The sequence below is a fragment of the Melospiza melodia genome, chromosome 1, assembly GCF_035770615.1.
Source record: "Melospiza melodia melodia isolate bMelMel2 chromosome 1, bMelMel2.pri, whole genome shotgun sequence".
Classification (NCBI taxonomy): Eukaryota; Metazoa; Chordata; class Aves; order Passeriformes; family Passerellidae; genus Melospiza; species Melospiza melodia.
This window is the reverse complement of record NC_086194.1, coordinates 91534007-91560603: the sequence shown is the minus strand read 5'-3', so window position 1 is coordinate 91560603 and position 26597 is coordinate 91534007. Positions and strand designations below refer to the sequence as shown.

General features: G+C 41.3%; 1 protein-coding gene and 1 long non-coding RNA gene across 2 annotated transcripts in view; one reads left to right on the top strand and one right to left on the bottom strand.

Annotated features, from left to right (window-relative positions):
• Positions 1 to 1081: 1081 nt before the first annotated feature.
• The window catches only part of LOC134421297 (uncharacterized), a 45834-nt gene continuing 20318 nt past the window's right edge, over positions 1082 to 26597 (top strand). Inside the window, exon 1 of the long non-coding RNA XR_010028561.1 lies at positions 1082 to 1213. This is a non-coding gene — a long non-coding RNA (uncharacterized LOC134421297). The remainder of the gene's footprint in view (positions 1214 to 26597) is intronic.
• BCL2 (BCL2 apoptosis regulator) overlaps positions 20425 to 26597 on the bottom strand; it is a 96653-nt gene continuing 90480 nt past the window's right edge. The window contains exon 2 of the mRNA XM_063162018.1: positions 20425 to 25126. Within this exon, the coding sequence (XP_063018088.1) occupies positions 24992 to 25126 (135 nt within the window). The 3' untranslated portion in view covers positions 20425 to 24991. The remainder of the gene's footprint in view (positions 25127 to 26597) is intronic.

Here is a 26597-nt window from a genome sequence, read left to right as displayed (position 1 = left end):
GCCAGGGATGGTGAGGCTGACATCTCCCTGGGCAGCTCACTCAAATGTCTAATCACTCTTCATGTGAAGAAATTCTTCCTGATGTCCTGAACCTCACCTGGCACGGCCTGAGGCTGTGTCCTTTTGTTCCGTCGCTGGTTCCCTGGGAGAAGAAGCCATCTCCCACCTGGCTACACCCTCCTTCCAGGCAGCTGCAGAGAGCGATAAGATCACCCCCGAGCCTCCTTTTCTCCAGGCTGAACACCCCCAGCTCCTTCAGGCGCTCCTCATGGGATCTGCACTCCAAACCTTTCACCAGCGTCCTTGCCCTTTCCTCCTCCCCAGTGAATAGGAACGAGGGCTCTGGGGATGGGCTGGTCTCTGGGAGCACACCACAACCCGGCCTTTCTTTAATTTAGTAAAATAATGTTCCTGTGCCCTACAGTGCTGAGGAAGAATTTGGTCACCAAGGATATAAAACCTGAGGGTTAATAAAGTTGAAATTCAAGGTCCCCGCAGATTGCCTTGTTGTTTTTCTAAAGTCACCTCCATTGACTGGCAGCGTTCAGGGCAGAAAGCCCACAGAATGGGGGGTTGGTGGGGGTGAAGGGAAGGAGGTAAAAGATGATGGTAAAACTTGTGCCCAGGAGCAGCTGTGTGGGAATGGCCTGTGTTACACTAGACAGGTTGCACAGGGAGGTAAGCAGATAAACTCTCCTCTGGTGCAGAGCCATGTTTTGGATAAACAGCCATTTGAATGCATGCAGTCTCCTTCCCTGGTCTCTGCTGAAAGCCCTCCCTTTGGTGCATCGGCAGGGGCTGTGTCGCCCTGCTGCCAGCCTGTGATGTTTCTCTTACAGAGGAACAATGTGCTGGTGTCCTCAGGATGCCTTCTGTTGGTGTTTATAATCTCTTTTTGGAGAGAGTCTGGACAGGCTCTTGAACCGGAATTGCAGCAAATGGCTTGTTGGTTTTGCAGTCCTGTACACAAAAGCAGCCTGTGCCTGGGAAACAGGACGATGGTGTTAACATGACACCGTGCCCAGCTAATACTGAGCTTTGGAAAGATTCCCTATGCTGTGGCACTGTCCTGCACAAAAGCTGGGAGCAGGAAATCCCTTTCCTTCCAAGGACTTTCACAGCAGCAAGCTCGGGGTACCAGTGCTTTGTGAGTTTGGGCTAAGATATGTAGCCTTTAGTACAGTCCCGTGGCAGAAGTAAATCCAAAATCAAAGTAAGTAACACACAGGTAACGGAGGAGCTGCTGTCCCTGAAATGAGGAGATAGCTACAGATATTGAAGGCTCAAAGTACATGTTTTGAAGTGTGGTAGGAGTGTGATTCCCTGCTCTGGTTGAGCTGTGTTAACAGCTTATTTTGCTGTTTACCATTTTCACCTTGCCTAGACCTCTTCTGCTTTTCCTGCCTTTAGCTGTACACTTCATCTTCTTCTTGCTGTCTTGCACCAACTCTACTGCTTGCTTGATCACATAATAATCCAGTTCTGCTTGCTTTCCAGCCAAAACCAATTTACTTTCTGCTGTTTTAGTGAGTTGAATTTGCTTTGTGCTGCAATCAAATGTGCACTAGAGCAAAGGCTTGGCAGAAGCACATGTCCCACAGGGAAGAAACTGGGGGAGGGATGGGGGAAGAGGGCTACCTCTCTTTGCAGCAGTGAGTGGTGACTGTAACTGAAGCCCTGATGAGAAGCTGCAGTTTGAGACACCACTACCATCAGTTGCTATGCCTTCTCAGTTTGGGGCTGTCATCTGGCTAGCAAAGGCAGCCTAACAGCAGGAGTGTTTTACTGTTTCGTAGCTTTGTTTGTTTCTAATTCCAACTGTTTCTATTTAAAAGTTGTTTAAGCTAGTTTGGCAGATTTTACCCCAAAGATTAGGGTGCCTGCATGAACTCTGTTCTCCTGTCTAGATAAGAAATATTTGGGAAATCGATTCACCATTTACATCCAGCAGAGGATATCTACTCTTGATGGAGAGTATGAAGAATTACATCTCTCTTCTGGTGGGCAGGTTTCATACAAAGTTGAAAAATCACAAGGAGTCATGGCTGGTAATAGATTTTTTTGTAGGGGCTGAAATATAAGAGTATCCTTGACAGCCACTGTTTGCAGTATAACTAGTAGTTCTGTTAAAGCATTTCTCCTTCTGGCCTGAAAGGTTTCAGGTGTGGCCCATTTTGGTTTGGAAGACTGGGTGGAACTGAAGGGATGCTATTATGGACTGGGTAAAATTCAGTGAAGCTGGTGGGCAAAGTAAGTGTTTAGAAGAGCTTAAAGTCATTATGGAACCAGGTAGTTGAAATAACAGGGTCACAACCAACACAGAATTACAAGGTGAGATCTACACTAAAAAACCCCTTAACTCTATGACATAAGAGTTTTTCCCCTGAAGACTCATAAAGAAAATACAAGATAGGTAATGACTGCTAGAGTTGCCTATATATGACATAAGAACCAGTGAAACAAGCCAGAGAAAATCATGCTGACTAGGGAGAAACATCCAAATGTAGGAGCAGGACTGTGTTTCTAAGGAGAAAATCATGAAGGGATTAGATATTGTACTGGCTAAATTTAAATGACAACCACCAAGGAAAAAGATCAGATCATTTGTTTTTACATTATAGCAGGTGAAAGGATGCTGTGTTGTATGTAAGCAGATGGGTGTGTATGAAAGATGCACTCAATTCTGTCATCAATTTCTCTTTGTAATAGAAATAACCTTTGGGACTGAATTTTGGCTAGCTGATGAAGTCCAGAGGGACTGATGTGCAGAAAATGAAGTGTGAACTGTTTTGATATTTTTTTTCCCCCGGTAATTTACTCGAGTAGGTCACATCTGTGTCCTGGATCAATGTAGTCCTGGATACATGCTCCCGCCTAACAAAACAAAACATAATGAAAAAAAAAACAAAACAAAAAACCTAAAACCCAATCTAGGTACAGGGTACAAGGTGCTATAAATAGATCTCCAGGGACAGATTTCTCCAGCCAGGCAGGCAGGGCATCACTGGAGTTTGTTCAGTCTGACAGGAACACTAAGCGCCTGAGATCAGCAGGACTAAAATTAGCTTTGGAACACTATTTTCTACCCTTATGCTGCTGCTTTTATATGAAATCTGTTGTTTATTGTTATAAACAACAAGAAAAGAATTTGGATTGAAGGCTTTTTATTTCCCCTTTCTTAAGGAGATTTTGAAATCCCTGGTCTTTGGAATGGGAGGTAAATTCAGTTTGGGAACGAAGTAATTGGTTATGTGCGGTCAAATTTTTTCTGTGCTAATGGCAAAAAGAATCACAACATAAAAAATTTCTTCAGCAAAAGAAATGTTAACAGTCATGACTGATTTAATATTATATCCTTGGTGTGTGCTGTTACAAATACTTAATTTTAAAAGCAGTGGAACCATGAGCTTCTTTTAGTTTTGTCTTTGGAAATGTGTGAACTGTTTGGTCGGTAGCTGTTTCTCTTACAAGGCTGAGTACTTCCCAGCACCTTCTGAGTAATTGTCTAGCTCTGATTTAGAGATTTTACAACATGGCTTTCTGAAGAGAGGGATTTTGTCTCACTGAATCTAGACCCTGACTGGGGAATAACCAGTTTCTGGGACACATCCAAAACAGGCTGGAGGTAGTGAGGATGTTTCTATTGAAGCCTTGAATCCTAAAAGGCTGTTATCTGTGGGCCCCTTCATATTTACATCAGCTTGAAGTACAGAGCTGTAACACCAGCCTTGGTAATGCTCTGCATCCCCACAGCTGTCAGGTTCATGCTGGCTTTCCTCACCTTCTTCTGTTGCTGGCCACCCAAGATGTATCTGAAACCTTATCATTAATTTTCTTTTTCTCTGTTCCTAATTGGAGATGTAGTAGGCTAAAGCCATTTTCCCCCTTCTTAAATGTTGAGCAAAACAAAAATGGCTTTTGAAATTTGAGAAACTGTTAGCATTAAAATTTCTCCCTCATTTCTTAACAACCCATTCTCACAAATTCCATCTGTGTTTTGCTGAACTTGGGGGAACCCTTGTCTGTGTAAATCTTGGAGACTGTCTGCAACCCCATACTTAGTTTTCTGTAATAATTTACCACTTCAATGTGAAAATACGTCAGGACTGAAATTTGCTTTCAGAGGATTTTTAGACCTTGTGTAGATCTCTGCAATCTGGACTGCTGTAAAATTCACACTGGTGGACCTTTGTGCAGTGCTTTTGTCTTGACCATCCCAGAGGTCTCAGTAGTCGTGGGTTTCTGATTCTGTGTGCCAGTTTGTAAATTGCAAAAAATTGCAGCAAGAGCAGCTATCTGGGAGCTCAGGCCACTTTCCTGTCTCTTGGCATGAACACATTGCATTCCATTTTATATTAGTAAAATATTTATGAAGTTTTATTAACATGGTAGGGGCTCTTGCTCTTTCACAAGAGGTAGCAATTATGAGCAGCCTGCCTTCTCTCTGATTTAATCTACTCTCCCATCTAGTGTTTTTCTTTTCTCATCTGGACACAGATAAAATCCAAAAACAGGGTATTTATTTTGTGGACAAAACCATCAGAGTTTGAGTCAACACTTGGGGCAGTCGTTGGAAAGATTTCTTGTGCATAGAAATTTATGAAGGTACAGAGGTGCTGGGTTCAGTTATCGAGCCTTAAAAGGTATTCAGACATTTGCTCCTGAAGAAAACACTTATTCCTTTGCAGCTCTGAGCTATTTACAGCTGGATGGTCTGTCTGGGGCTCTAAATATCAGCAATTGTATGTGTTAAGAAGGAAAAGAGGTATTAAATTTAGGTGTCATCTTCATGCAAACAATTTGTCATTCTTTCTTTCGACCTCCTGAAAAAGAAATGCAACAGTGGCATCCGGTGGCCCGAGCAGTTCATGGCAGGTGGGTTTGGTTTAGGGCAGAATCTGCCGCCAAGGTCTTTCTTCACTGAGCGGGAAATGGATCGAGTTGTTTCTAAGTTAATTTTCAGAAGAAGCCCACAATATTTCAACACAGTGCACATTTAAAACCTGAAGTAAAAAACTTCTATATGCTTTTCAACCAGGATTTTCCACCACTTTATCTTATTCTGCTTATTTTTCTACCAAACACCTTGGTGTTTGGGACAGAGAGGATGATTTCAGTTACTCACCGAGGAGACAGAACTTCTGCATTGCTGTCTTTCTGCCTGATGAACATTTCCTCCAAAAATAGGAATAGAGGAGAGACTCCTGTTTCTAATTAACCCACGGTTTAGTGCAGCATACTGAGTCTAAAAATGAATGCTTCAGGGAAGCCCAATGAAAACAAGATAAATAAGAGTTGTTTTCCCTTGCACCTACATCATACCCAAGTGCTCACTCCCGCACAGCTTATGTGGGTCACTTGAGTTTTTGGAAGTCCTGGCTTTAACTTGTTTAACTTGGACAGGCTGTGATTTGCTTACCTCTTCACCAGCAGATATTGGCAGCCGTGGCCACCAGGCTCTCTCCAAAAGCCTTCAGGCATGCCAGAAGGCGCCTTAATGAGGAACATACAGACTCACCTGCAGCCATGCGGGCAGCTGGCCAGCAAGCTGCTGATAGCCTCACTTTTGCTTCTTCTCCCCCTGGTTTTATGGTGGCTTCTCTTCTGCAAGAAAGGAGGTGTTAAGGTAGTTTCTTTTAAAGCGTCTTCCTTCCTACTTCTTACCTTTGCACACAGAGGTGTAAGTGCTGTTGAAAGCTCAGCATCAGGAAGGAGTGGGGGGAAAATGAAACAACTTTCTTTGGTTTAGTTTTTCATTTTCTTGTATCCAGGAGGCTCTGCACGTTTTGAGTCATGTGTCTTGAGAACTGGAAAAGCAGAGTAGGAGCAGCTGTCCTCTGCTGCCTGTGCATGGGAAAACCTGTGGACATTCAGTTTTCTGTTGTGCAGGAAGGTCACCATGTGATGGCTGAAACAGGAGGCAAGGGAACAAAACCAGCAGCAGGCAGGGGCTCAATTGTTGCCTTTAATGACGAGTAAGTACTCTGAAGATTTTTGTGGAATTGCCTAACTGAGCTTGCACCACACTTTCTGGACGGTATTAATCCCCGGGCTGCCTCTTAAAACACGGACATGCATGAAAACAAACAAATGTTGAGACTGGCAGTGGTTCCAGAGATGTTAACCCTGCTCCTTTTTGTCAGTTAAACTGACAAGCCAGATAAGAGGAGCCGGTGTTGGTATCGTCTCTTGCATAACAAACCGCTCTCGACAAAAGAAGCAGCCTCCTGTCAAACGAATTTCCTTTACAACTGCCGAGGGGACTATTTTTAGTTTCATCTGCCATTCTTTACTCCTTAATCATCGGCTTCGCTTTTTCTCAGTTTTTCTCCCTTTTCCCCCTGCACAGCTACCTCCGGCACCAGGTGCTGCTGGTAATTGGCAGAGGAGGAGGAGGGCGCTGGGCTCTCGGCTGCTCCCCGTTAATGTGTGTCTGTATGGGATGCTCCTGACCTTGCCATGCGGAGCTCAGCTCCGGGCTTTGTGTTTCCACATTCAGAGAAAGGCAAACAGACCACTCTGGACCTAAATGAGGGATGTCAAAGACCAGCAAGTGAATGGGATCAATTCCAGCCGGGAAAGGGTTGTTTAGCTAAGGCTATGTTCAGAAAACATGTTATAAGTTGCAGGAGTAGAGCTACAAATGTCCAATGTTGAAGTGACATCACAGACACACTGCACCAGGCAGCAAATTCTTCATATAGCATTGGCAAAGCAAAGCAGTGCCTGGCTTTTCCACTGGAGAGAAAATTCAAGTGCTTTGGGAATGATGGTGTTTGTTTTGTGGGTCTTTACTCACTGGTACTGGCTGCTTTTCCTATTGATCTGCTTGAGCCACTACATGTTTGTAGCCTTTTGAGCAGCAGAGTAATTCTTGTCTTCTGGCTGAGATTTAAAACAGCAGTCCTGCCTATCTGTAACCATTAGAGATTTTGTAGTGCTGTTTGCAAGCTTAAGAGCATCTTAAGGCTTTAGTTATTCAGGAAGCAACACTGCTTTGCTCAGTCGAGCATACTAATTCAGCAGGTCCATCATCCTCCCAGCATCTTTCTAAAGCCTAATTCAAGTGGGTTTTTATGCATTCTATACCTTCTTCCTCCACAGTATGCAAAAGCTTCAAGTAATAAGTGGTTTCATGCCCATGGTGTTTCTGTAGAGTACAAGTTTTATACCCATTTTATAGATGGATTTGAGAAACACAAAGTCAAAGTGAATAGTCCAAAGTCAAGAGGGAAATCTCTGGCAGCAGAGGAAATTATGGTTGTGTCACCTGAGGGAACTTAACAGTACTGAAGTTAGTGTACTAGCTAACGTTTTCCAGGGAAGTGCCACAATTCTCATAAACAAGGAATCACTAGAAATGGTCAAACATTTTTATCACCGCTATTTTCTTAACAAATATGAGTTTCCAAATGATACAAGGTGTTTGCAGAAAATATACTTATTTTGAGAAAGTGAAGTAAAATTTATTGGATTAGAACAAAAATGAGCTAGGTTTATAAGGTTTATAATGTAAATGTTCCAACTGGTCTTTTTCCCTAGTGTAAACAAAACAAAAAACCAAAAAAAATCCAAAACAAAACCCAAACCCAACAACAACAAAAACAAAACAAAACAAACAAAAAAAAAAAAACTCCCAACAAAAAAAACAAGCAAACAAAAAAAGCTGGAAAGAAAGCAAGAAAGAGACCTGGTTTCTTCAATGAAATGAGAATACTAATGTATAGTTTATGGAAAAATAAAACTACATTTTTCTTCAGGCTTCCCTCTATTCTTAGTCTTTTCTTTTTGTCCTTTAACTGACTAGTGCAAGTGTGAGCAATCTTCTTAACACTAATAAACATGCACCAGCACTTTGAAAACACTCATTAGTCAAGGAAAATGAGAGGGAGAGAGCTGGGCAGAGGTCTTATGGCTGATGACAGTGGCTGCTTGTGACTTTGGTTGCTTTACTGTCCAGTAGAATAGGGATCTCCTTAGCAATTCCTGCTGGCTCACCTCCTTCCATGGCCTGGCTTCCCATTGCGCAGTAGCCCCCAGATTCATGCACCTGTGCTGGGATCCACCTGGTATAATTTATGTATAGCAGAATTATCTGTGGGCTTCTCAAAGGCTGGTTACCCCTGGCTGGGGCATACACCACTGTGCAGCCTACAGCCCGACATAAAATTGTTCCTGCTTTTCTTTTACCAATATACCAATTAGTTGCAAATAATTGGTTTATTAATTATATTGCTATTATTTATAGATATATAATACAATATATTTGCTTCGGCAGTGTGACTCTTTACTTTCTTTATTGGGACATTTGTGAAAATCTGTTTCTGATTCTGCTCTTTTGAAATCTCTGAATTTGATTTTGGTTTAGGAGCTGGAAGTAGAGAAAACATTAAAGGCAAAATTAGTTTTGTATTTTTGAAGATGCTTGAAAGACTGCCAGAGAGCTGTCAGGTTAGTGATGACTTGTGACATGTAAAAGCAGACAAGCAAAGGTTCATAATAATTCAAGATCTGTTGAAAACCATATTGAAACATGGCTAGCAGTGAGGGGTTTTTTAAGAGAAAATTTCCATTGTGCATATTCAGACTCAGAATTTCAGCCCTTACTGTGGGAGAAAACTTGTGACTTTAGCTTTATGGGCATCCTTTGGATTTTGCCTCTCTTGCTCAGATTTTCAGTGCTTTCATCCCAGTTCATCTGTCACATCTGTCACCTGGCAGGAAGGTAAGAGGTATTCCTGCTTTAGGTGTCTGCACACGTGGAGTCCCCATTTCACTGCTGCCTGGGTATGTGAAGCCTTTCTTTCATGCATTTACCCACTTGTTCAGTAGTTCACTTCCCTGCCTCTCTAGGCTTTTGTTGCTCTACAAAAAGGAGCAGTTAGCTGAAACTTCTCCTGGATCAGTGGTGTGAGAAGTAGCAAGAAACTTCTTGATGAAGAGCCTAGAAAATAATCTTTTCGGTTCCACTGGGTGAAGAGGGCCTGACCTTCAAAATTTCACACAGCGTGTTAAGAGGATTTGGGCAAAGATCTCAGGAAAAATGAGAACTCTGCTTTCAGAATGGCCATGAAATGAGAAAGCCAAATTAAAAAACAAATTTTCCTCTCACGCTGTGTAAAGGGCTCTCTGCTGAACAATCACCAGCTGAATGCATATAAGAAGATGCCAGCAATCATTAAGCTCAATTAACCATATTCTTGTGCCCATGATACATCTGTAGATTATTTAAACAAAGTGATGGTGGGCAAGGAGGAGAGGAAAATGGAAGAAAAGAGATTCTGCTTTGAACACTTGTACCACCATCATCCAGCAATGCTGTAATACAGAAACTGGGTCAGAGACACCCTTCCCCCTCCATGCTGCTGTCAAAGTTATTTGAGTGTCTATTGAAACCCTCACAATAGAAGAGTTTGGCTCCTGCATTTGCTGAGCAAAACTGATTTGTATTTCTTCGTTCAGAAAGAACTGCTGGGTAATTTTCTGAGCAAGTACAATGCGGCGGTTCAGTAGATCCCTGAAAGCTGATTTCTTGGTGATTTGCTTTTTGTTTAATAAGACACCAATGCTTTTATTTAGCATTTCAGAATTGACATGCTGAATCTGTGCTTCAGAGCCTTAAACATCTCTCTTGCCTCTGTTCGTTTTAGGACTGGCACTGGTGGTCTTCCTCCAAAGTCCAAAAGACTGTGGAAAGTCTCTTGAGAAGTTATCTTACTGATGATTTAAATCTAAGTTAATTTCTTTATTTCCTTCTAGGATGATTGAAGTAAAAGATATTCATTTGGAAGTGTGGCTTGGCTAAATTTAAACACAGTGCTCTTCTGGACTCTTCCCGCTCACATTTTTAATCCTGAATTTGAATCTTTCATCCTTGTTTACAGCAGTTCCACTAGCAGTCTCAGCCTTCCAGTGCGCTCTGTCTGCTCTGGGATTTTTCTGTCTTGTTTTTCTGGTTTCTGTCAAGGAGTCCCAGTGGCTCTACCTTGTCCTGAAAAGAAACCAAGCTACATTTCATACTCATAAGGACAGTGTGCACAGATTGTCAATAAGCACGGAACCTGGGTGTTGGCTATAAGTAGTGACATTGTTTGGCAGTGGTTTTTAGCCCTTATTCCAAAAGAGACATGAGTGAAGTAAAATAGCAAGGTCCAGAGTTTGAACCTGTTTCCTGAGTTAATAAATTCTCTAATTTCACTTCCCCTCCGTGCTGCCCTTAGCATGCAGGTAGGAGCATGCACATATGCCCTCTCACACATTATTTCCCTTATATAAAATGTCATTTCTTTCCTGAAAATTGCCCAACTTGATGCACACTCTGGAGCTGGCTGGGGGACTTAATTGGCTGTGGAGCCCCAGAAGGTGTTTGGGCCATGGCTACTGGGAGTTGTACACTCTAAGTAGTTGTTGTACGCTGTAAGTGTTAAGGAGGCATGTTTGGGAGTGGCAAAGGAGGAGAAGATGGAGCATCATTTCCTTGTCTTCTCTGTATCTCAGTCTACTCTCTGAACAAGGTATTTAATTGTTATCAAGCAAAAGTGAGAACCTTTGTGCCCATTCATATCTAGCTTATTTCTGATTCTTCATATTATTGTGTGTTTAAAAGAAAAAGGAAAATAAAGGAAACAACACCCCAGGTCAGGTGTTAGCTCCAACAGTGAGCATCTCTTGAGCTACCTTTCTTAACGGGCACATAGTTACCTATGTCAGCCTCTCTTCCTTGCATCCTATGTGCCAAGAGGAAGAAATTTAAATTCTTGCCATTCCACGCGATTGCCCAAATTTTGGGAGAAACTCAAGAAAAGAAGCTGTTTGCACCCTGAGGTCTGATGGCAAAATGACTTCTCTTTTTATCAAGGCTAATCACTTTCCAGCCCTGTCTCTGGCAAATCCTCTATCTGTAATAATCAAGTCAGTATATATGACATAGTTTTTTGAAAGAACAGTATTTCTTAATAATTTAGTAGCATTGTACACACACAAAAACAGAGTTATAATTAGCTCTCATCCCTAAAGTTGGAAGAGCTTTTCAGTTCATTGGAGGCTGCTGGCCAATTCTCTTATCTAATTGGATGAAGTTCCTACTTTCTCCCATTTGTATAATGTCTGCTTTTACACAAACTCATTAAGTGCAGCTGTACTCCAAGTTTCTAACAACAGCCCCAGTGAAGACGAGGCAGAAGTTTAATAGCTGTTCTGTTCTCTCTTTTTCATCTGATCTTAATCCATTTTGGTGGTTGATGTGTGCCCAAACATCTTTCCCTAGCACCTAATTCTACCCCCTCCAGCTTTTTATTATGAATTATATTAATAATTAGAAACCAGACAAATTGCATAAGATTGATCTGTTTTAAAACTGGAGACTTTACAGCTTGCTTTCAAGGAAGATGGATTTAAAGCAATTATTTGTTTCTGTGAGGCATACAGAAGTGATTTTTTCCCCTTCATTTTGAAGCTGGCATTAAGATGAAATCACATAATCACTACACTATTCTTTAAATCTTCAGAGACATTAAACTGATTATACAGGTAGAATAGCAGCATCATAGTTAACATATTAAGGTTTTTCATTTAGATGGATTTTTTTTGCAAAATAAATACATTTTAAACCAAACAACACCCCCCCACACACTTTTGTCAGTCTGACTGCTTTTTTTCTCATGTTGCTGTAATTTTGAATTTCTACTTAACTGAGTATACAGAGTAATAGAAAGTCTTCATTTGCCAGAATTCAAATTTGTCTTACAGTACTGTCTACATACATTCAAATCACATTTGCAAAGAAATGTTTACCACACACTTCCAGCAATACAGATATGTCATTAGTATATCATTGGTATTAGAGTGATTTTATAACTCCTACAGATGTTTTTTTCCCACTGAAGAACTATTCCAAGGTTTACTGGGGAACTTCCAGCTATATAATTTCCTTTCCTTACTGTGTTCCATTTTCCCACCAAACAAGGGAGGCTGTAGGAGAGAGGGAAACTCAGAGAAGAAGTTTTCTCACAGCGTTGATTGTTTCACAAGGACACGTATCTGTGATGATAAATGCTCCTGCTCAGATGGCTGGTGATAGGGAGACATGGGTGGCAATAAGGATGACATTCTTTGGCACTGGGGTCTGAAGTTACAGATGTGTACGTGCACATGTCTGCAGTGCAAAAGAGGGGAGACAGCAAAGAAGCACAGTGAGACATCAGTGGAGGGACTCAAACTAAGCCCAAATTGAATAAGAAGGGAAATTTCCCTCTGTTGGTGCTCCAGCTCCTAGCATCAATATTCCCTTGGGTGTAGTGCTCTCCTGGCTCTGAAGGTCACCAAAGGCTTGACCCTTACAAGGTTCAGTACACCCTTAGCTCTGTCTAGTATTTAAAGGTGCAAACATCTGGCAAAATCCAAAGGCCAGTATGAATAGGGAGGACCTGCTGAACCCTGCTTCCTCTACCTTAGAGTCTTCCCTCAGTTCAAGTCCTCATAAAGAGGTACCAGAGTTGAACATTTTGTTTCTATTCCTGAGTGTATGAAGACTGAGCAGTGTTGTAACCAAGTCCTAGTCAAAAGACCTTTATGTCAAAGTTGGCAAAATTCAGGAGTGCAGGTTGAATATCAGTCTTCTCAATAATGACACCAAGAAGTAGTTTAATTCTTTGTTATAATATAAAACTAATCTTAGCATGAGTCATGAGTAGGTTTTTGACTTATGTCTCTAATCAAAAACTAAAATCTGTGAACATTTGTTTTCAGATAACTGGCTCCATCTGTAGACATGTTCCATCCTAGTCTCAATCCCTGTGTAGACAAACACAAAATATGGGCATTCTTGTTTAGAATCCCATTTGTTGTCTCCACTGGGCCTGCTACCCTATACATATGTAAGCTAAGCTTGTCTGACATTCAAAAGTCAGAACATTTAGGTCTTTTCTACCCAATAAAGACAATGTATTCTAAGTGTGCAAGCTTCTTTTTAGAGGAAATATTTATGTATTAAAAGGGCTCTTATAATGCTGGAACATTTGTTTTGTTAGCTACAGTCATCATAGGTACATCATTAAATTTACAACAGTAGCTGCTCTCTGCTAATTTTGTAATGTTTTGACAGAACTTAACGCATGAATGTATGTTTGTGCTACTAGTCATCGTTGAATCATACCACTTAACTGGATGGCTCAAGAAGATAAATAGATGTGGTCTTTGGGAAATGAAAATGGCTTCTTTCATTTGTGACTGAGTTTGTTTGTGCACTGCCTTTGTTGGAAGTAGCAATTTTTGATGGGTTTTATGGAAAAAGCGGTGACTTATTTTCCTAACACTTGAGTGAGTGGTGATAGTTGTTGGAGGATGTGATGACAGAAGAAAAGCGGGTTTTAATTGTGGTTTTGAAGTGGGTGGGGGTGGGCAAGTGGATACTCAAGACACATTAATGAAGTTATGTTGACAACTGCTAAGTGTGAAGTCTGTCATGTATTTCATTGCAATGAATGTGTCTTTATAAGCAAACTGCATTGGAGACATCTGTGCAATTGTCAGCTGTAATTAAAGGATGATTCAGCAGTGGACATACAGTTGAAAATGAAGGACAGAATGATTTTTTTTAATGTGGGTGTGTATACTTCTGTTTGCCAAAAGTGACATATCTTTTTGACTAGCTAATTCTTTCCAAGTATCTACTAAAACAAAAAATTATTTAACTTAATTTTTTTAAGTACAATTTCCACAGGAGGAGACAACTTGAATATTTTAAGGCAAGAAAATTGATGCTTTTTGGTCATATCCTTGTTGCTGGCATTCTGGAGATACATAGAGAAATTACTTCCAGGAAGACTTGGGAAAGCATGAGGTAAAACATCACTTGTCAAGCATGCTAAATAAGCAAAGCAAAGGATAGTGCTTAGTGCAGGGCACATCTCTGCTTGCATGTGCCATGCTCACTTGTTACACATGCTGCAGATGTGTCAGCTGTGTGTCATGGTCCATTTTCCTAATACCCTTCTGGCTGTACTATGGATTTTGATGTTGCTTTGAAAGGAGCATGCAAGGGACAGCTGGGGTTTCTCCTCATAAGGGATGAGCAATATTCAGGATGGCTGTCTGATTTTTTCCCCTGACACATAGCTTCCCATCACAATCAACCTGAACTTAAGAAAACTAAAGGTGTTTGAGGAAGGATCCAGGCTTTTCTCAGGGAGCTGAATAGCCTTGTGTATGAGTTAAAGCTGTTCTGAAACTATCAGTACTCCACTTCCAGCGCAAGCACTGAAATTTTCTTCCTAGCTCCAGCTGATATCAATGGGAGTTTCCCAGTAGATGATGATTGGAGTAGTTCTCAAGTGGGTAGCATGCTTTGAAAAGCGTGTGATGTGAAGAGGAGGTTAAGCCTATCTGAACCTTGGATGCTGTCTCATCTCTTCTTGGAGGTAGCTGTATAAATTTTTCTTTTTATGCTTCTTGAATATCTTTTATGACCTCTGGACTGCCCTGCCTTTCCCCCTCCATCTTGGCAGAAATGGAGAAAGCAGCTACAAAGTAACAGCACTGAGGTCTAATTCCAGAACTGGAAGTTGTTATTTGGATGTAACTTGGAAGGCATTGCTATTTGTCCTTGGTTAAAGATTGATTTCGTGTCCCTAATGAAAACACAGGCATAAGGAATCATGCTGATTTAGGTGGTAGGCAGCTGGAGTGAAAGGCTTATTAGGTACCTAGTCTGTGAGGTGAAGGAGTGAGGAGGAGCTGAAAATGAGCATCTTTGTTTAAAATACATCTGTTTCTTTTCCGTGGCCATGCTTTTTAAGTGCAAAAGGTATCAGCTTCTTTTAGAGTTGTGAGTTGGAGGAAGCTATTCCTGCCACTAGCAGTAAATGAGTTACTTAATGGGAAGAATGTTTGCAAAGCCTGGAGAGAAATAACAGCTGCTTTTTTAAGTAAAAAAAAAAAACCAAAACCAAACCAAATCAAACAAAAAAAAACCCATCAAAAGCTCAAAATCCCAACCCTATAACATTTCAAAACTGTAGCATGATCAGGGATTTTTTTTTCTAAAGGCCTGGATGAAAGGAAATTAGTAATGTGTAGGGGGTGCTGAGTGGCCCAGGCACCTCACCTGTTTTATTCCTAGCTGCAGAGGGAATTCAAAGTTTGACACCAGATGTAAAGCAAACCCAGAGCCACATGAACTACTAGCCAGCTTCCTTCAGCAACATTAATTTACAGTCTCATGAGAGAGCACTTTGGCTTGCTGCCAGTTTTGACTTCAAGCAGCGCTGTCGGAGGACAGAGCAGCGCAGGCAGTGGTCCCTTTCAGGCCACGGCATCTGGGCACTGGAGCAGACAGCCCCGGCTCCTGGCCGGGCTCCGGTGCAAACATTACAGAGCACGTCTGTGCCCCAGCTCCCCGCTGAAAGGCAGCATTAATTATCCTGCAGTAATGATCCTGCAGCTCCGTGGCTCTGCGCCGCCTGCCCGGTGCATTGCAGGCTGCTGGCATCCTTACGCCGCGGAAGGGGGCTTGCCAAAACTCCTGTCTGAGGTTGGCTGATGTGTTTGGCACTGCTGGGCCCTGCCAGTGGGTTCCTCCGCTGTTTGCTGGGAAAAGGGCAGTGCAGGCCGGGAAGAGGAGCTGTTTAGCCAAAGTCTCTTTGGTTTGCCATTGGCAGTGCTGTGGGATGACACAGTAAGAGGGAAGGAGGTGTGATGCCTCTCAGCTTTTTCCAGCGATCCTGTCTTTAAAGAAGTACATTTCCAAAGTTCCTTGATGCCTGCTAGGGTGTTTTATGTGACCCATGGATTCACTTTCCAATCTTTTGCTGTTTTCTTTTGCTTTCTTTTCAAACTATCCATCATATACGGATATCCCATCCCTTGAGGCCAGAGTCCATGTGAAATCTCATCTAGTGAATGGTGTCCCTGCCCGTGACAAGGGGATGGACTAGATGATCTTTGGTGATTCTGTGAAAGGCTGTGCACTTTGAATGCTAAACATTCATGCTCGGGCAACTGGAGGTATGTGTTGCCACTCTAGTGACTGGAGGGTTGAACCCAGAAGAGAGCAAGAGGCTTTTTGACAAGTGACTTGTTTTGAGGGGTTTTTTGAGTAAAATTTAAGTAAATCAGGGGTGATTACTTCCTCTGCAGCAGTATTGTCCAGTCTATTTTTTTTGACTGTTTTTTTTTCTGAACACAGCATTTTCTCCTTTCACAATTTCTGATGCAGTTGCCCCAACAAAGACAAAGGGTGTATCAAAGTTGTTGCCATGCTAATATGTAGACTGCATTCATTGACTTTTTACGTGTTTGCATCTGATATGCTCATCAGTTCATAAGATTATTGTGGGTCAGTGAAACAATAAATCCAATTTTGGGATTCATGATAATTGACTAAAAGTGTGTTTTTTGAAAGACTATGTAGTAGTTCTATGGCACGCATTCGTGTAATTTCATTACACAAAGTGCTTCTCCAGTGTAAGCTTTCCCCTGCAGGGTCAAGTTGACTAAACGTTTTCTCCACTACTGTAAGTAAACTTTCTGCAACAGGGCTTTTTGGGGAATGGATATGGTGGATTGACCCTGGCTGGATGCCAGGTGCCCACCAAAGCCAATCTACCACTCTCCTCAGCTAGGTGGCAGAGAGAAAATATCATGAAAGGTTCCTGGCTCGAGATTAAGGGCAGGTAGAGATCACTTACCAATTACCATCATGCAAAACAGACCTGACTTGGGGAAATTAGTTTAATTTATTGCCAATCAACTCCCATTAGTATAATGAGTAATAAAACCAAACCTTAAAAACATTTTCCCCCCAACCCCTCCCTTCTTCTTGGGCTCAACTTCATTCCTGATTTTCTCTACCTTCTTCTCCCTGAGCAGTGTAAAGGAACTGCTGTTAGGAGTTGTAGTCAATTCATCACGTGTTGTCTCTTTCACTTGCTGCTCCTCAGGTGGAGCTGTCCTCCCACTCTTCCCCTGCTCCAGTGTGGGGTCCCTCCAACAGGGGACAGTCCTCCACAAACTTCTGCAATGTGGGTTCCTTCCCAAGGGCTGGAGTTTTTCACAAACTTCCATGGGGTGCAGTCCTTCAGGAACAGGCTGCTCTAGCATGAGTTCTCCCAAAGGGTCACAAGTCTTTCCAGCAAACCTCATGGGCTCCTCTCTCCATGAGTCTGCAGGTTCTGCCAGGAGCCTGCTTCCCATGGGCTCACTGACTCCTTTGTGCATCCATCAGACCATCTGCTCTGACGGTCTATGGGTGAATCTCTTCTCCACCATGGACCTCCATGGGTTGGAGGGGCACATCAGCTTCACCATGGTCTGCACCACAGGCTGCAGGGATGCCTGGAGCAGCCCCTTCCCTTCATTCTTCATAGACCTTGGTGTCTACAGGGCTGTTTATCTCACATATTCTCACTTCTCTCTCCAGCTGCAATTGTGTGGTTTTCCTCCCTCACCTTCTTAAGTAAGTTATCCCATGGGTGGTGCCATCGTTGCTGATGGGCTCAGCCTTGGCCAGCAGTGGGTCCATCCTGGAGCCAGTGACATTGGCTGTAATGGACATGGGGGAAGCTTCTGGCACCCCTGTAGCCCCACAGCTACCAAAACCTTGCCATGCAAACATGATACAATGGGATAAAGCTGTGCTATTCTAACTAGATGGTGTTGGATCAGGTGTCATTCATCCCCCCCACTGCCCCTTAGCATGGTCTGTGGCTGCTTTGACAGAACTGTGCCTCTCCATGCTGGTGGTCTGCCAGTGCAGAGACCTCCATGGTGCTCATGCTCACTGTAGCACAGCCTGAAACACGCACTTTGGGCATTTTTGTTAATAATCCATGAGCAGCGTCATCCACATATATTGCACCCTACCTCTCAAAGGGTCTTTGTGTTGCCAGAGGGGTAAGAAGAGTAATAATCTAGAAGTCAAAGGTAGGAAAGGGAAAAGTTTGCTTACCGGGTACATAAAGGATCAGCAGATTTTTTGGAGTGCGAGCGTACAGGTGGGGAGAAATTTAAACAGGCACAAAACTCAAGAGTATGATTAACTAGGGCGTTGGACAGCGTCTCTGACCACATAGGCAGAGAAATGCCTGCAGCTTATCAGGAGGACAAAGAAAGGGAAGGAGGCTCTTTTTCCATCTCATCCCCAAATAAACAGATTTGGCTGACTTCTGTCTCTGTCACCTGTGGCTTTATAAAGGTTTGCATCAGTACTGTCTGCTCCATATGGACACATTCAGCTGTATGACCAGGGCCTTTTCTGAGTCCGAATTTTCACCACAACCAAGGCATTGAATCCTCACTATTGTGATTGTGCTTTTAGAAAGAGTTCTGGAGGACACATACAGAGGAGGGCAGGCTGATGTGTTTCTCCAGGATATCCAAGAGGCAATTCAGTACATTTAATATGAGTTGCATAGGTCAGTACCAGAATAGGTACTCCCATTGGAGAAGAAGAGGCAACTTCCAGGTGAACTAATCCAGAAACACTCTTCAGTGTTCTTGTTGCTTCAGGATAGCAAGGAGCGTGTCTGCACTACCTTTTAGAAGTGTTAAAAAATTAGATACACATGTTTTTAACTGACATGTATTTATCCCCATAAGATTTTAAAGATCCATTCTGGATATTTTCAGTACTTGTGCTCAATTGTAGTGGGGAGCAGTGAACTACAGCCTATGATGGGATGCTTCAAGAGCTGCCTTGTTGTTTGCCCATCTGAGCAAATCAGTTTCTTGCAGTGCACAAATCTTGACTCCATTGTCTTTTGCACAGGGTAACGTGTCCTCAGAGGAAGATCTGGATAGCAAAAAGTTAGTTCCAAGTAGAAAGCCAAGGTCAGTAGTTACGTGAAACTTAACATGCTCCTCCTCAGGTCAGTTGTTATGTGAAATTTAAATGCCATGCAGCTGGTACCCAGCCATTCATAGTGGAATGAACTTCACTTTCTACCACTTGTAGACTCCCATTAAATATTTAACAATTGAGGAGGACATAAGCAGGGGCTATAGGTATTATGGGATGGAGAGCCTGCTGCTGCAGAGGGACAACTGCACATTGCTGCTTGTGCAGCTTCAGTAGAGACTTACAGTGCTTGAAACCACTTGGGAATGTTTTGAGGAGGGAGCTTTCTGGTTCTGGCCCAGCAAAAATTTTTTTAGGGTGCTCCTACCTAATTTTCAGACAGCCAAAACCCACCTTAGTTATCAGGTCTAAGGGCTCATTTTGTCTTTATCTGGACCTCTTCTGTTCTCCCCATCTGCTCACAGTGCTTGGTCCCAGTGGTAAGGTAAGTATTTAATCCCAGGTGCTGATTTGTTAGCTTTTAAGAAAAATGTTATGCCCTGACTGGGCATAAAGAGAAGAATCCCTGAACTAATTTACCTGGTTTTGCTGAACTCCCTGTAGAAAGTTAATCCCATCTTCCTTTGTAAGGTTTTACCTAGAAAAAATGCAGTTCTGGGGCTGCTCTCCTCCAAGACCTTGTCTTCTTATTTCACAAAATAATGGCAGAGAGAAATGGTAGTACTTGTCCTACTGCCATGTGTTTTACCTTCTACCTTGCAAAGATTTACTAACCCAGCTCTCTGCTGGACAGTTAAATCCCAGAGCCCAGAGGACAGAGTCCAGCATTGCATTCTGTTGTGTTGCCTCTTCTTTCAGTTTCAGGCTGACTTCCTTCACCTTCTCTGTCTTCGTGGATGCAGACAGAGGATAGATGTTTTGCACAAGTGCCTGAGTTGTGCTTGAAAAGCATTAAATTATGAACTTCAGGCACTCATAAAAAGTTCATCCATGACGTCACAGTGCACACATTTGGGGCTGCAAAACCCACTCAAGAAGCTGGGTAAATTCTTAAAGAAGTTAAATACTCATTACATGAACACATTTAGCTATGTTCTACCTGAGTTATAGCCACAGAAGGTAAGAGGCAACCCCTGTGAATCAAGGGCCACTTAACAGGAGCCTGTAAGGAGCAAAATACCTAAACACTTTTTGGAAACACTTTTTGGTCATAACTGTAGGAAACCTTCAGCAGTAACAAAAATATTTCTCTTGCTCCTGTTGAAACTTGCTATGTGCCTTTCCAGCTTGTGGTTGCAAGAATGAAAACCAGTTTTAGCAAATCAACAGAAGAGCCATGCTGCATTTTCTGCAAGGCATCAAATGAATGGGAGGGCAGAAAGGGTGACACTGTCCTTGGGTCCCAAGCACAGACTGCACCTGGGGGCTGCATTTCACACAGCAGCAGCTGCTCAAACCTGGGACACTGCATCTTTGTGAGCAAGGCAAGCAAGTACTGGCCACTGCTGAGCAGAACAGGTGAACAGAACCATCAGGAAGGAAACATTATGTGTCATTTATGGGATTACACCCAAAATGTTTGAGTGGCTTTCTATCGACAAATTCTAAAAAATGCAAATGCAAAACAAGAATCTCACAGTGTGCTTTTATTATTTTTTCACAATATAAACTAGACAGACATGGAAAGTTTAATGGCAGCATGTTCTTATAACATTTTAAAGACAAAGAACAACATAATCATATTAAATGATGATAAACTGACAAACTACATTACCATACATACATCATCCAAAGGTACTGGATAAACAATATCTGCTTATGTACATTTATGCTGGTGATAATTAAAATTCAAATATTCAGAAGAAAAGGAAAAAAATTGCTATTTAAATTATAAAAATATATAGTTTTTGTGTGGAACTCTTAATGCTGTATTACTTTTTGAAGATAATTTCTTTGTGTGATGAAGCTGCATTAACTTAGTATAGAAGTGTAATTTAAACCAAATACAGATTAAATTAGCTCTTTTGTCTACCTTGCATTTAGCCTTATTGGAAAAAGAGATAGGAATGAAAAATAAAGCTGGACTTTTGCCATGAGAAAGAATTTTTATACCCATAAATTAAAATATGTATAATTTTTCATATAGTACTGAGCCATAACCTTGTAATAGAAATGAATCGTTTTGCTAGTTTGTTCAGAGATAGAGAAAGGAAAAAGAAGAAAGGCTTTAAACATGCTACTTCACGATACTTTAATCAATAGGTTTGTGAAGTGCAGGCGCACAGCTGAGCAGTGTCATGCTCCAGGGTCAAAGCATGCAGTCCAGACTCCTGCTGCCTCAGCTGGGGAGACTGTGTGGACTGGGGGGACTGGGACCGTGTTCTCTGAACTGCATCACCTTCATGTTACCTTTGCACATCTGGTTTCAGACTTCTTTTTTCATAATTGCTCCTTCTTAGTGCAAAACTACTCAGGCTATATAATCCCCAATCGTAACAGCAAACCGATGAACTTTTGAAGACTAGACAATTTTACAATAATTTATTGTAATTTTGTAATCGCAGATTTTTAGTAATCATAGCCATGTAGTGCACATATAGCTGCTTTTAGTTAACAGTTATTTTCAGACCATCTTGAGTGAACTCCTGCAACATGTGAAACTGAAGATTTTCTTACATACCAATGTCATTCTCCACATCTTCCAGCTCCCTTTCTCATCTCTCTATATATTTCCCTGTTACCTCAACAGCCCCATTAGTCCTTTGGTGGATCCAGTGCTTGTTCCATTCAGAAATGTTCTCTGTATCACCTCTAATTTCAGAATACTTTTACACAGTTTTTTCATCTGTTCCTAAGTAACTGATTTATGACAGATCTCAGGTGATCCTACAGATTATTTTTTCAGAAGCAAAATACTTTTCTTCATTATTTTCTTAAAAAATAGAGTGAAAAAGAATTAAGGACACCTAAGCTGAATATAGCAAAACCCAGTACTTCTCTTTGATGCCTACGCATTTGCTGTTTTTAAAAGGTATTAACAAAGTTCTATAGAGAAAAATAATTGTGGGGTCTCTGCAAGCTTTTTCTCTGCCCTTATATCATCCTTTTTCAATGGAAAGGATGAAAGATAAACAAATTCCAAGTAGCACTCATCTTTAACCAGGGAGATGGTTCAGTGATCTCTCTATTTCCCTCCACTTCTGACCTCTTCCTTCTTTCTGATCTCTGGTTCTCTACACCTAAACACTCCAGAAGTGTCCCTCTTTTTAATTGTTTTTCCCCCTTTCACAATTTGGATACGGTGGGAGTGGTCAGATGTCTGTGCATACACAGTGACAGAGGATGGGTTTTCACTGAAGCATAGTCTTTGAGCGTGGAAGTCTGTGAGGCATTTTGTGGAGGAAAAAAATCTTACATGGAAGTGTAATGAAGAGTAGGAAAGACAGGAATTATTGCAAAAGAAATACAGGAGTGAGAAGAGAGGATTTTATTTAAGAAGTTCAAGCTTTTATATACATTCAATGTTTCTAAATGTTTTCTTAATAAATGTATTATCAACTATCATTATACCTAATGCAGCCACAATACTGTACTATTCTGCAGTCAGGATGGGAAAACTCCATCAGCTCTTTAATAAAATAAAATCATCAACAGTCATCATGACTCTTCTCTTTGCCTGGTACTAAGAAATACACTGGGAAGTCCAGTGAGTAGACACAACAGAACACAAAATCTTCAGTATTCATTTAATTGTGTATCATGTGTCGTCTTCATATTATTTCTAAAGCAGCTTAAAAAAACTTTAGCCATTGGAAGGTATTAAAAACCAAAACCCCATTCAAATTATCCTGGTATTATAGCAGCACTGGAATTGATATTTTTTACTACTTTTGACAATGTAAACCTTTAATAAAACAATGTTGAAACAATTTGAGGTCTAATAGTTCATAAACTTTAATGGGCATATGGGCACAAATCGAAACGAAGACTAGATTGTGAAATGAAACATAAGCTTAATAGCAGCCAATTCCAGTTGTGCAATTGGCTGCAAACAAATTCAGTTTGTAAGCTGAGATAAAAAACAAAGCCCACACTCAATCCACAATACTCCTCAGTTCCTCTGATTTGAAATATTTTTCATAAAACCCCTACATGACCATGCCCACTTTTTAGAGAAGCACTCTGAAAGCACTGCAGGTACTAATAGTCTGATGATGGGATTTTTCCTTTTCCTTTAATCAAGCATAGTTCACATTTTTGTTCTCTTAGAAATATCTCCTTTCTACGTTCCTATAAGAAAGTAATTTCAAATCTGAAATGTAAGCTTGCCCCATCTTTGCTCATACAAAGTGTAGGTGCCACAACTAAATAGCAGTAAAAATGCTGAGATGTACAACTCTTAAAAAAAAACAACCAAACATAAAAGCAGCTTTGAAGACACAATATCAACTACAGCCTTAACATTGAACATATTACATTCCCGAGTTACTGGAGATATTTTGCATATAATGCCACAAAGTTATTCAGCTGAAATCTTGAGGTTGGAGCTACAGTTTATTCACTGTGTGTTTTTCACCCTTTGAGCACTTATGTATTGTACGGTACATTTTATCCACAGCTTTGCAAACTTTCCTTTTATATCTGGACATCCATTTACCCACAAATCCCACATTTCAAAAGTTTCATAGAAAAAATAGAAGCGCAGGATTTAAAACATTTGAAGCTGGACATTTCCACGCCTCAGAGCAGCCCCTGGGACTCGATGCTTCAGAGTCTTCGGTTTCCAGGGGACTCCTGGCCCCCATCGAGCTCAGGGCAAGCCGTGCTTTGAACACAGGTCTGTTTATAAAACTGTGTTATGTACTCTGTGTTAATTTCACATGCCTTGTGTTTTGTAACAGGAGCAGATGACTTCACGCCTCCCCCTCCCCCTTTTCCTTCACCCTATTTTCACTTGAGATGACAGTAGGCACCTGCACAAGAGAGGTGTCAAAGAGTCTCTGTCCAGAGAGAGGATTTTGAATTTCTTCATCGGCTTTTCTTCTGTAGAAAGTCTTAGGAGACTATTCGCATGAAAATATTTTGAGGGCGAGGGGCAGGATGATAAATCTCACTTTCCTTTCCTGTTATGAATATGAACTAGATTTTGGTGTCCAGTTTGATAAACAAGGATAGTCAGAGCTAATCTGTAACTTAGCTGAGGTCTGCTTTTTGCCAAATAAAATTAAGATCTTTTTCAACTTTCAGGGATTTAGAGACCACATCTAATTGGTTTCAAACCCCTGGAGGAACTCTGTAAGTAAGCAGGATTAGTTGCAGATATGAGCCCACTAAAGTGGGACACAGGTCAGGTCTTCAGACTCCAGCTCTGCTCTGTTGAAGCAGGCACTTAAGGTCTCCTGATGTTTCTGTGTCAGTAGCCACAAAAAACATTTTGCTGCTGAGAAAATCATTGGAACAGCAATTTCCTGCGAGCCCCAAAGATTTAACTTCACACTTCTATTAAAAAAAAAAGTTGACGTGTTATGTGGGTATTGTGATTATGATGTGATGGCACAGCTGGTAACTTGAAAACACGTGTTTAAAAGGCATAGGCAACCATATTTCCAACTGTTCTCCTGTAGGGATAGCAGAGTGTCCTTGAAGAAGTTTCTGTCTTGACTCCACATATGTACCATGTTGAATTGTTTACTACATCAGTTCTTGCCAGCAGGACAGGGTGAGAACTTTGTTCATGCTGACCTTGTCTCTCAGATCCCTCCCAGAAAATGCTAGGAAATTCAACACAATTTGGCAGCTTTTAGCAGCTCAAGTAACTGCCCTTGTAAGTGTAAGCAGGTAGGTCTTTGTCAGTATATTCGCTCTTCAGAGATAAAATAATCCAGCCAGCGGCATTAATTAAAAAAAAAAAGAACGTAAAATACTCTGGGGCTCATTAAAGTTAAGAATAACAACATGATGTGATGACAGATACAACTTGCTGAGGTTCTGAAAATAGCAGGTTAAAATGTAAATATCTTTTAATAAATAATTTTCCGGCAATGTAAAAATAAATGATATTTCCTTTGGCAGTAATAGCTGATTTAATCTTTCGCTGGGAAGTTGCTTTGCTCATAAAATATCATTGTGCTACAGAAAAAAAAAATATTATTTTGTTGTTTTGAAAGACTTTTGTAATCCACAATAAACTGGGTGACTCTACTTATGTCCGAGATAAGCGCCAAGAGTGATGCAAGCTCCCACCAGAACCAGACTCAGGATAGTCTTCAGAGAGATCCAGGAGAAATCGAACAAAGGCCTCATGCCGTTGCCATACAACTCCACAAAGGCATCCTAGAAGGGGAAATAGTGAGAAAGGGAATATCAGAATTGCAGTTACTGTTTTTTTGGGGAGACAAGGGGAATGGGGAAAGGGAGGCAACTTCTTCACCCTCAGGGGTGACCCAACAATCCCGCTGGCACAAGAAGACCACACAAACCTATTAAAATAGTGATTTGGGAGGAGTGATTTCTCTTTTGTGGGTTTAAAAAAAAGTTCTCCTGCCTATTTCTTTATAAATATTACTGAAATTACTTATGGTTGCGACTTCTGCTTTAGGCATGCCCAGTCTAATAGAAAAGACAGAACGAGCATTTTAAAATATAAGTTACCACTATTTTGGGTCCTAAATGTTGTCTATACAAACACACACAAATTAAGTAGATGAACCTTCATTCTCCAAATCTTTAATTTCCACTGGGTAAGGAGCATCTATATTGCAGGTCAGATTCATTGAAAATAAGGCAGTATTTGGTTCCCTGGGGATGGGCTCAGAAAACTTTGTGTAGTAGCCACAGATGTTTCTTGCATATGAACTGAAGGTGTTAGGGTTGTGTTATACCTATGATAATCTTTCACAACTGTCACCAAAGAGGGTGATGCCGTGGTCCAGTGCTGCAGGAAAATCTGGTCGTGCACGTAGGCACCAAATGGAAATGCTGTTCAAGAAGCACAGATAAAGTTTTTGTGACTCATAAATACAGTGGGATTTGACTGGGCAAATGACTGGATTGGTGATACTCTGCACGTAATGCCTTTCTTTCAGGCTGCAATTCCTAAGGAGCATGACGCTTGGGGGCATTTCTCAGAGACAGATAAATCATCCTGTACGGCACGAAAGCAGTAAATAGCCAAGCTGAATGACTTTAAAAATGTGACAAAACTGATAACATCATTTATGGCAACTCTTTTACTGTGCTGCCAATTAAGGTCTGCTCCCAAGCTATTGCAATAAGCCCATGAAACAGCTATCTAACGTGACAGTTTCTATCGCTACTTTTAATACCCCAGACTTCCCATTTTTGGTAGATCACATTCTCTATTAAAGTTATAGTGTCTTTAGCTGTTTTGCAATGTTATTATGCTAGGAGTTGACCGGTCTTCTAATAATGCATATCTGTCTTCTAATAATGCATATATTGTTATGGTTTACAGCAGAAACTGAGGAGAGAAAGGTGTCCATTATTAATGTAAACCTTCCAACTGAGTTAATGACAATCAAATCCTGTAGTAAAATTAGCTTCCTTCATCAGGCATCTCCAGCTATCGTCAGAAGAGGCACGTCTGTGGTTTTACCAGGAGAGGGCGTGTAAGGATTTTTAATTCTGACTTCTATTCACTAGACGCTGAGTGAGATTGAAATAAATAATAGATATTTGCTTCCAAAATGTGTTATTGCATTAAGTAATATTGGTGCATGTTGTAGGTCAGAGTGGATGTAAGTAGGTAAGACTTGATAGCAGAACAGCCACAGGCTCTGGCCAA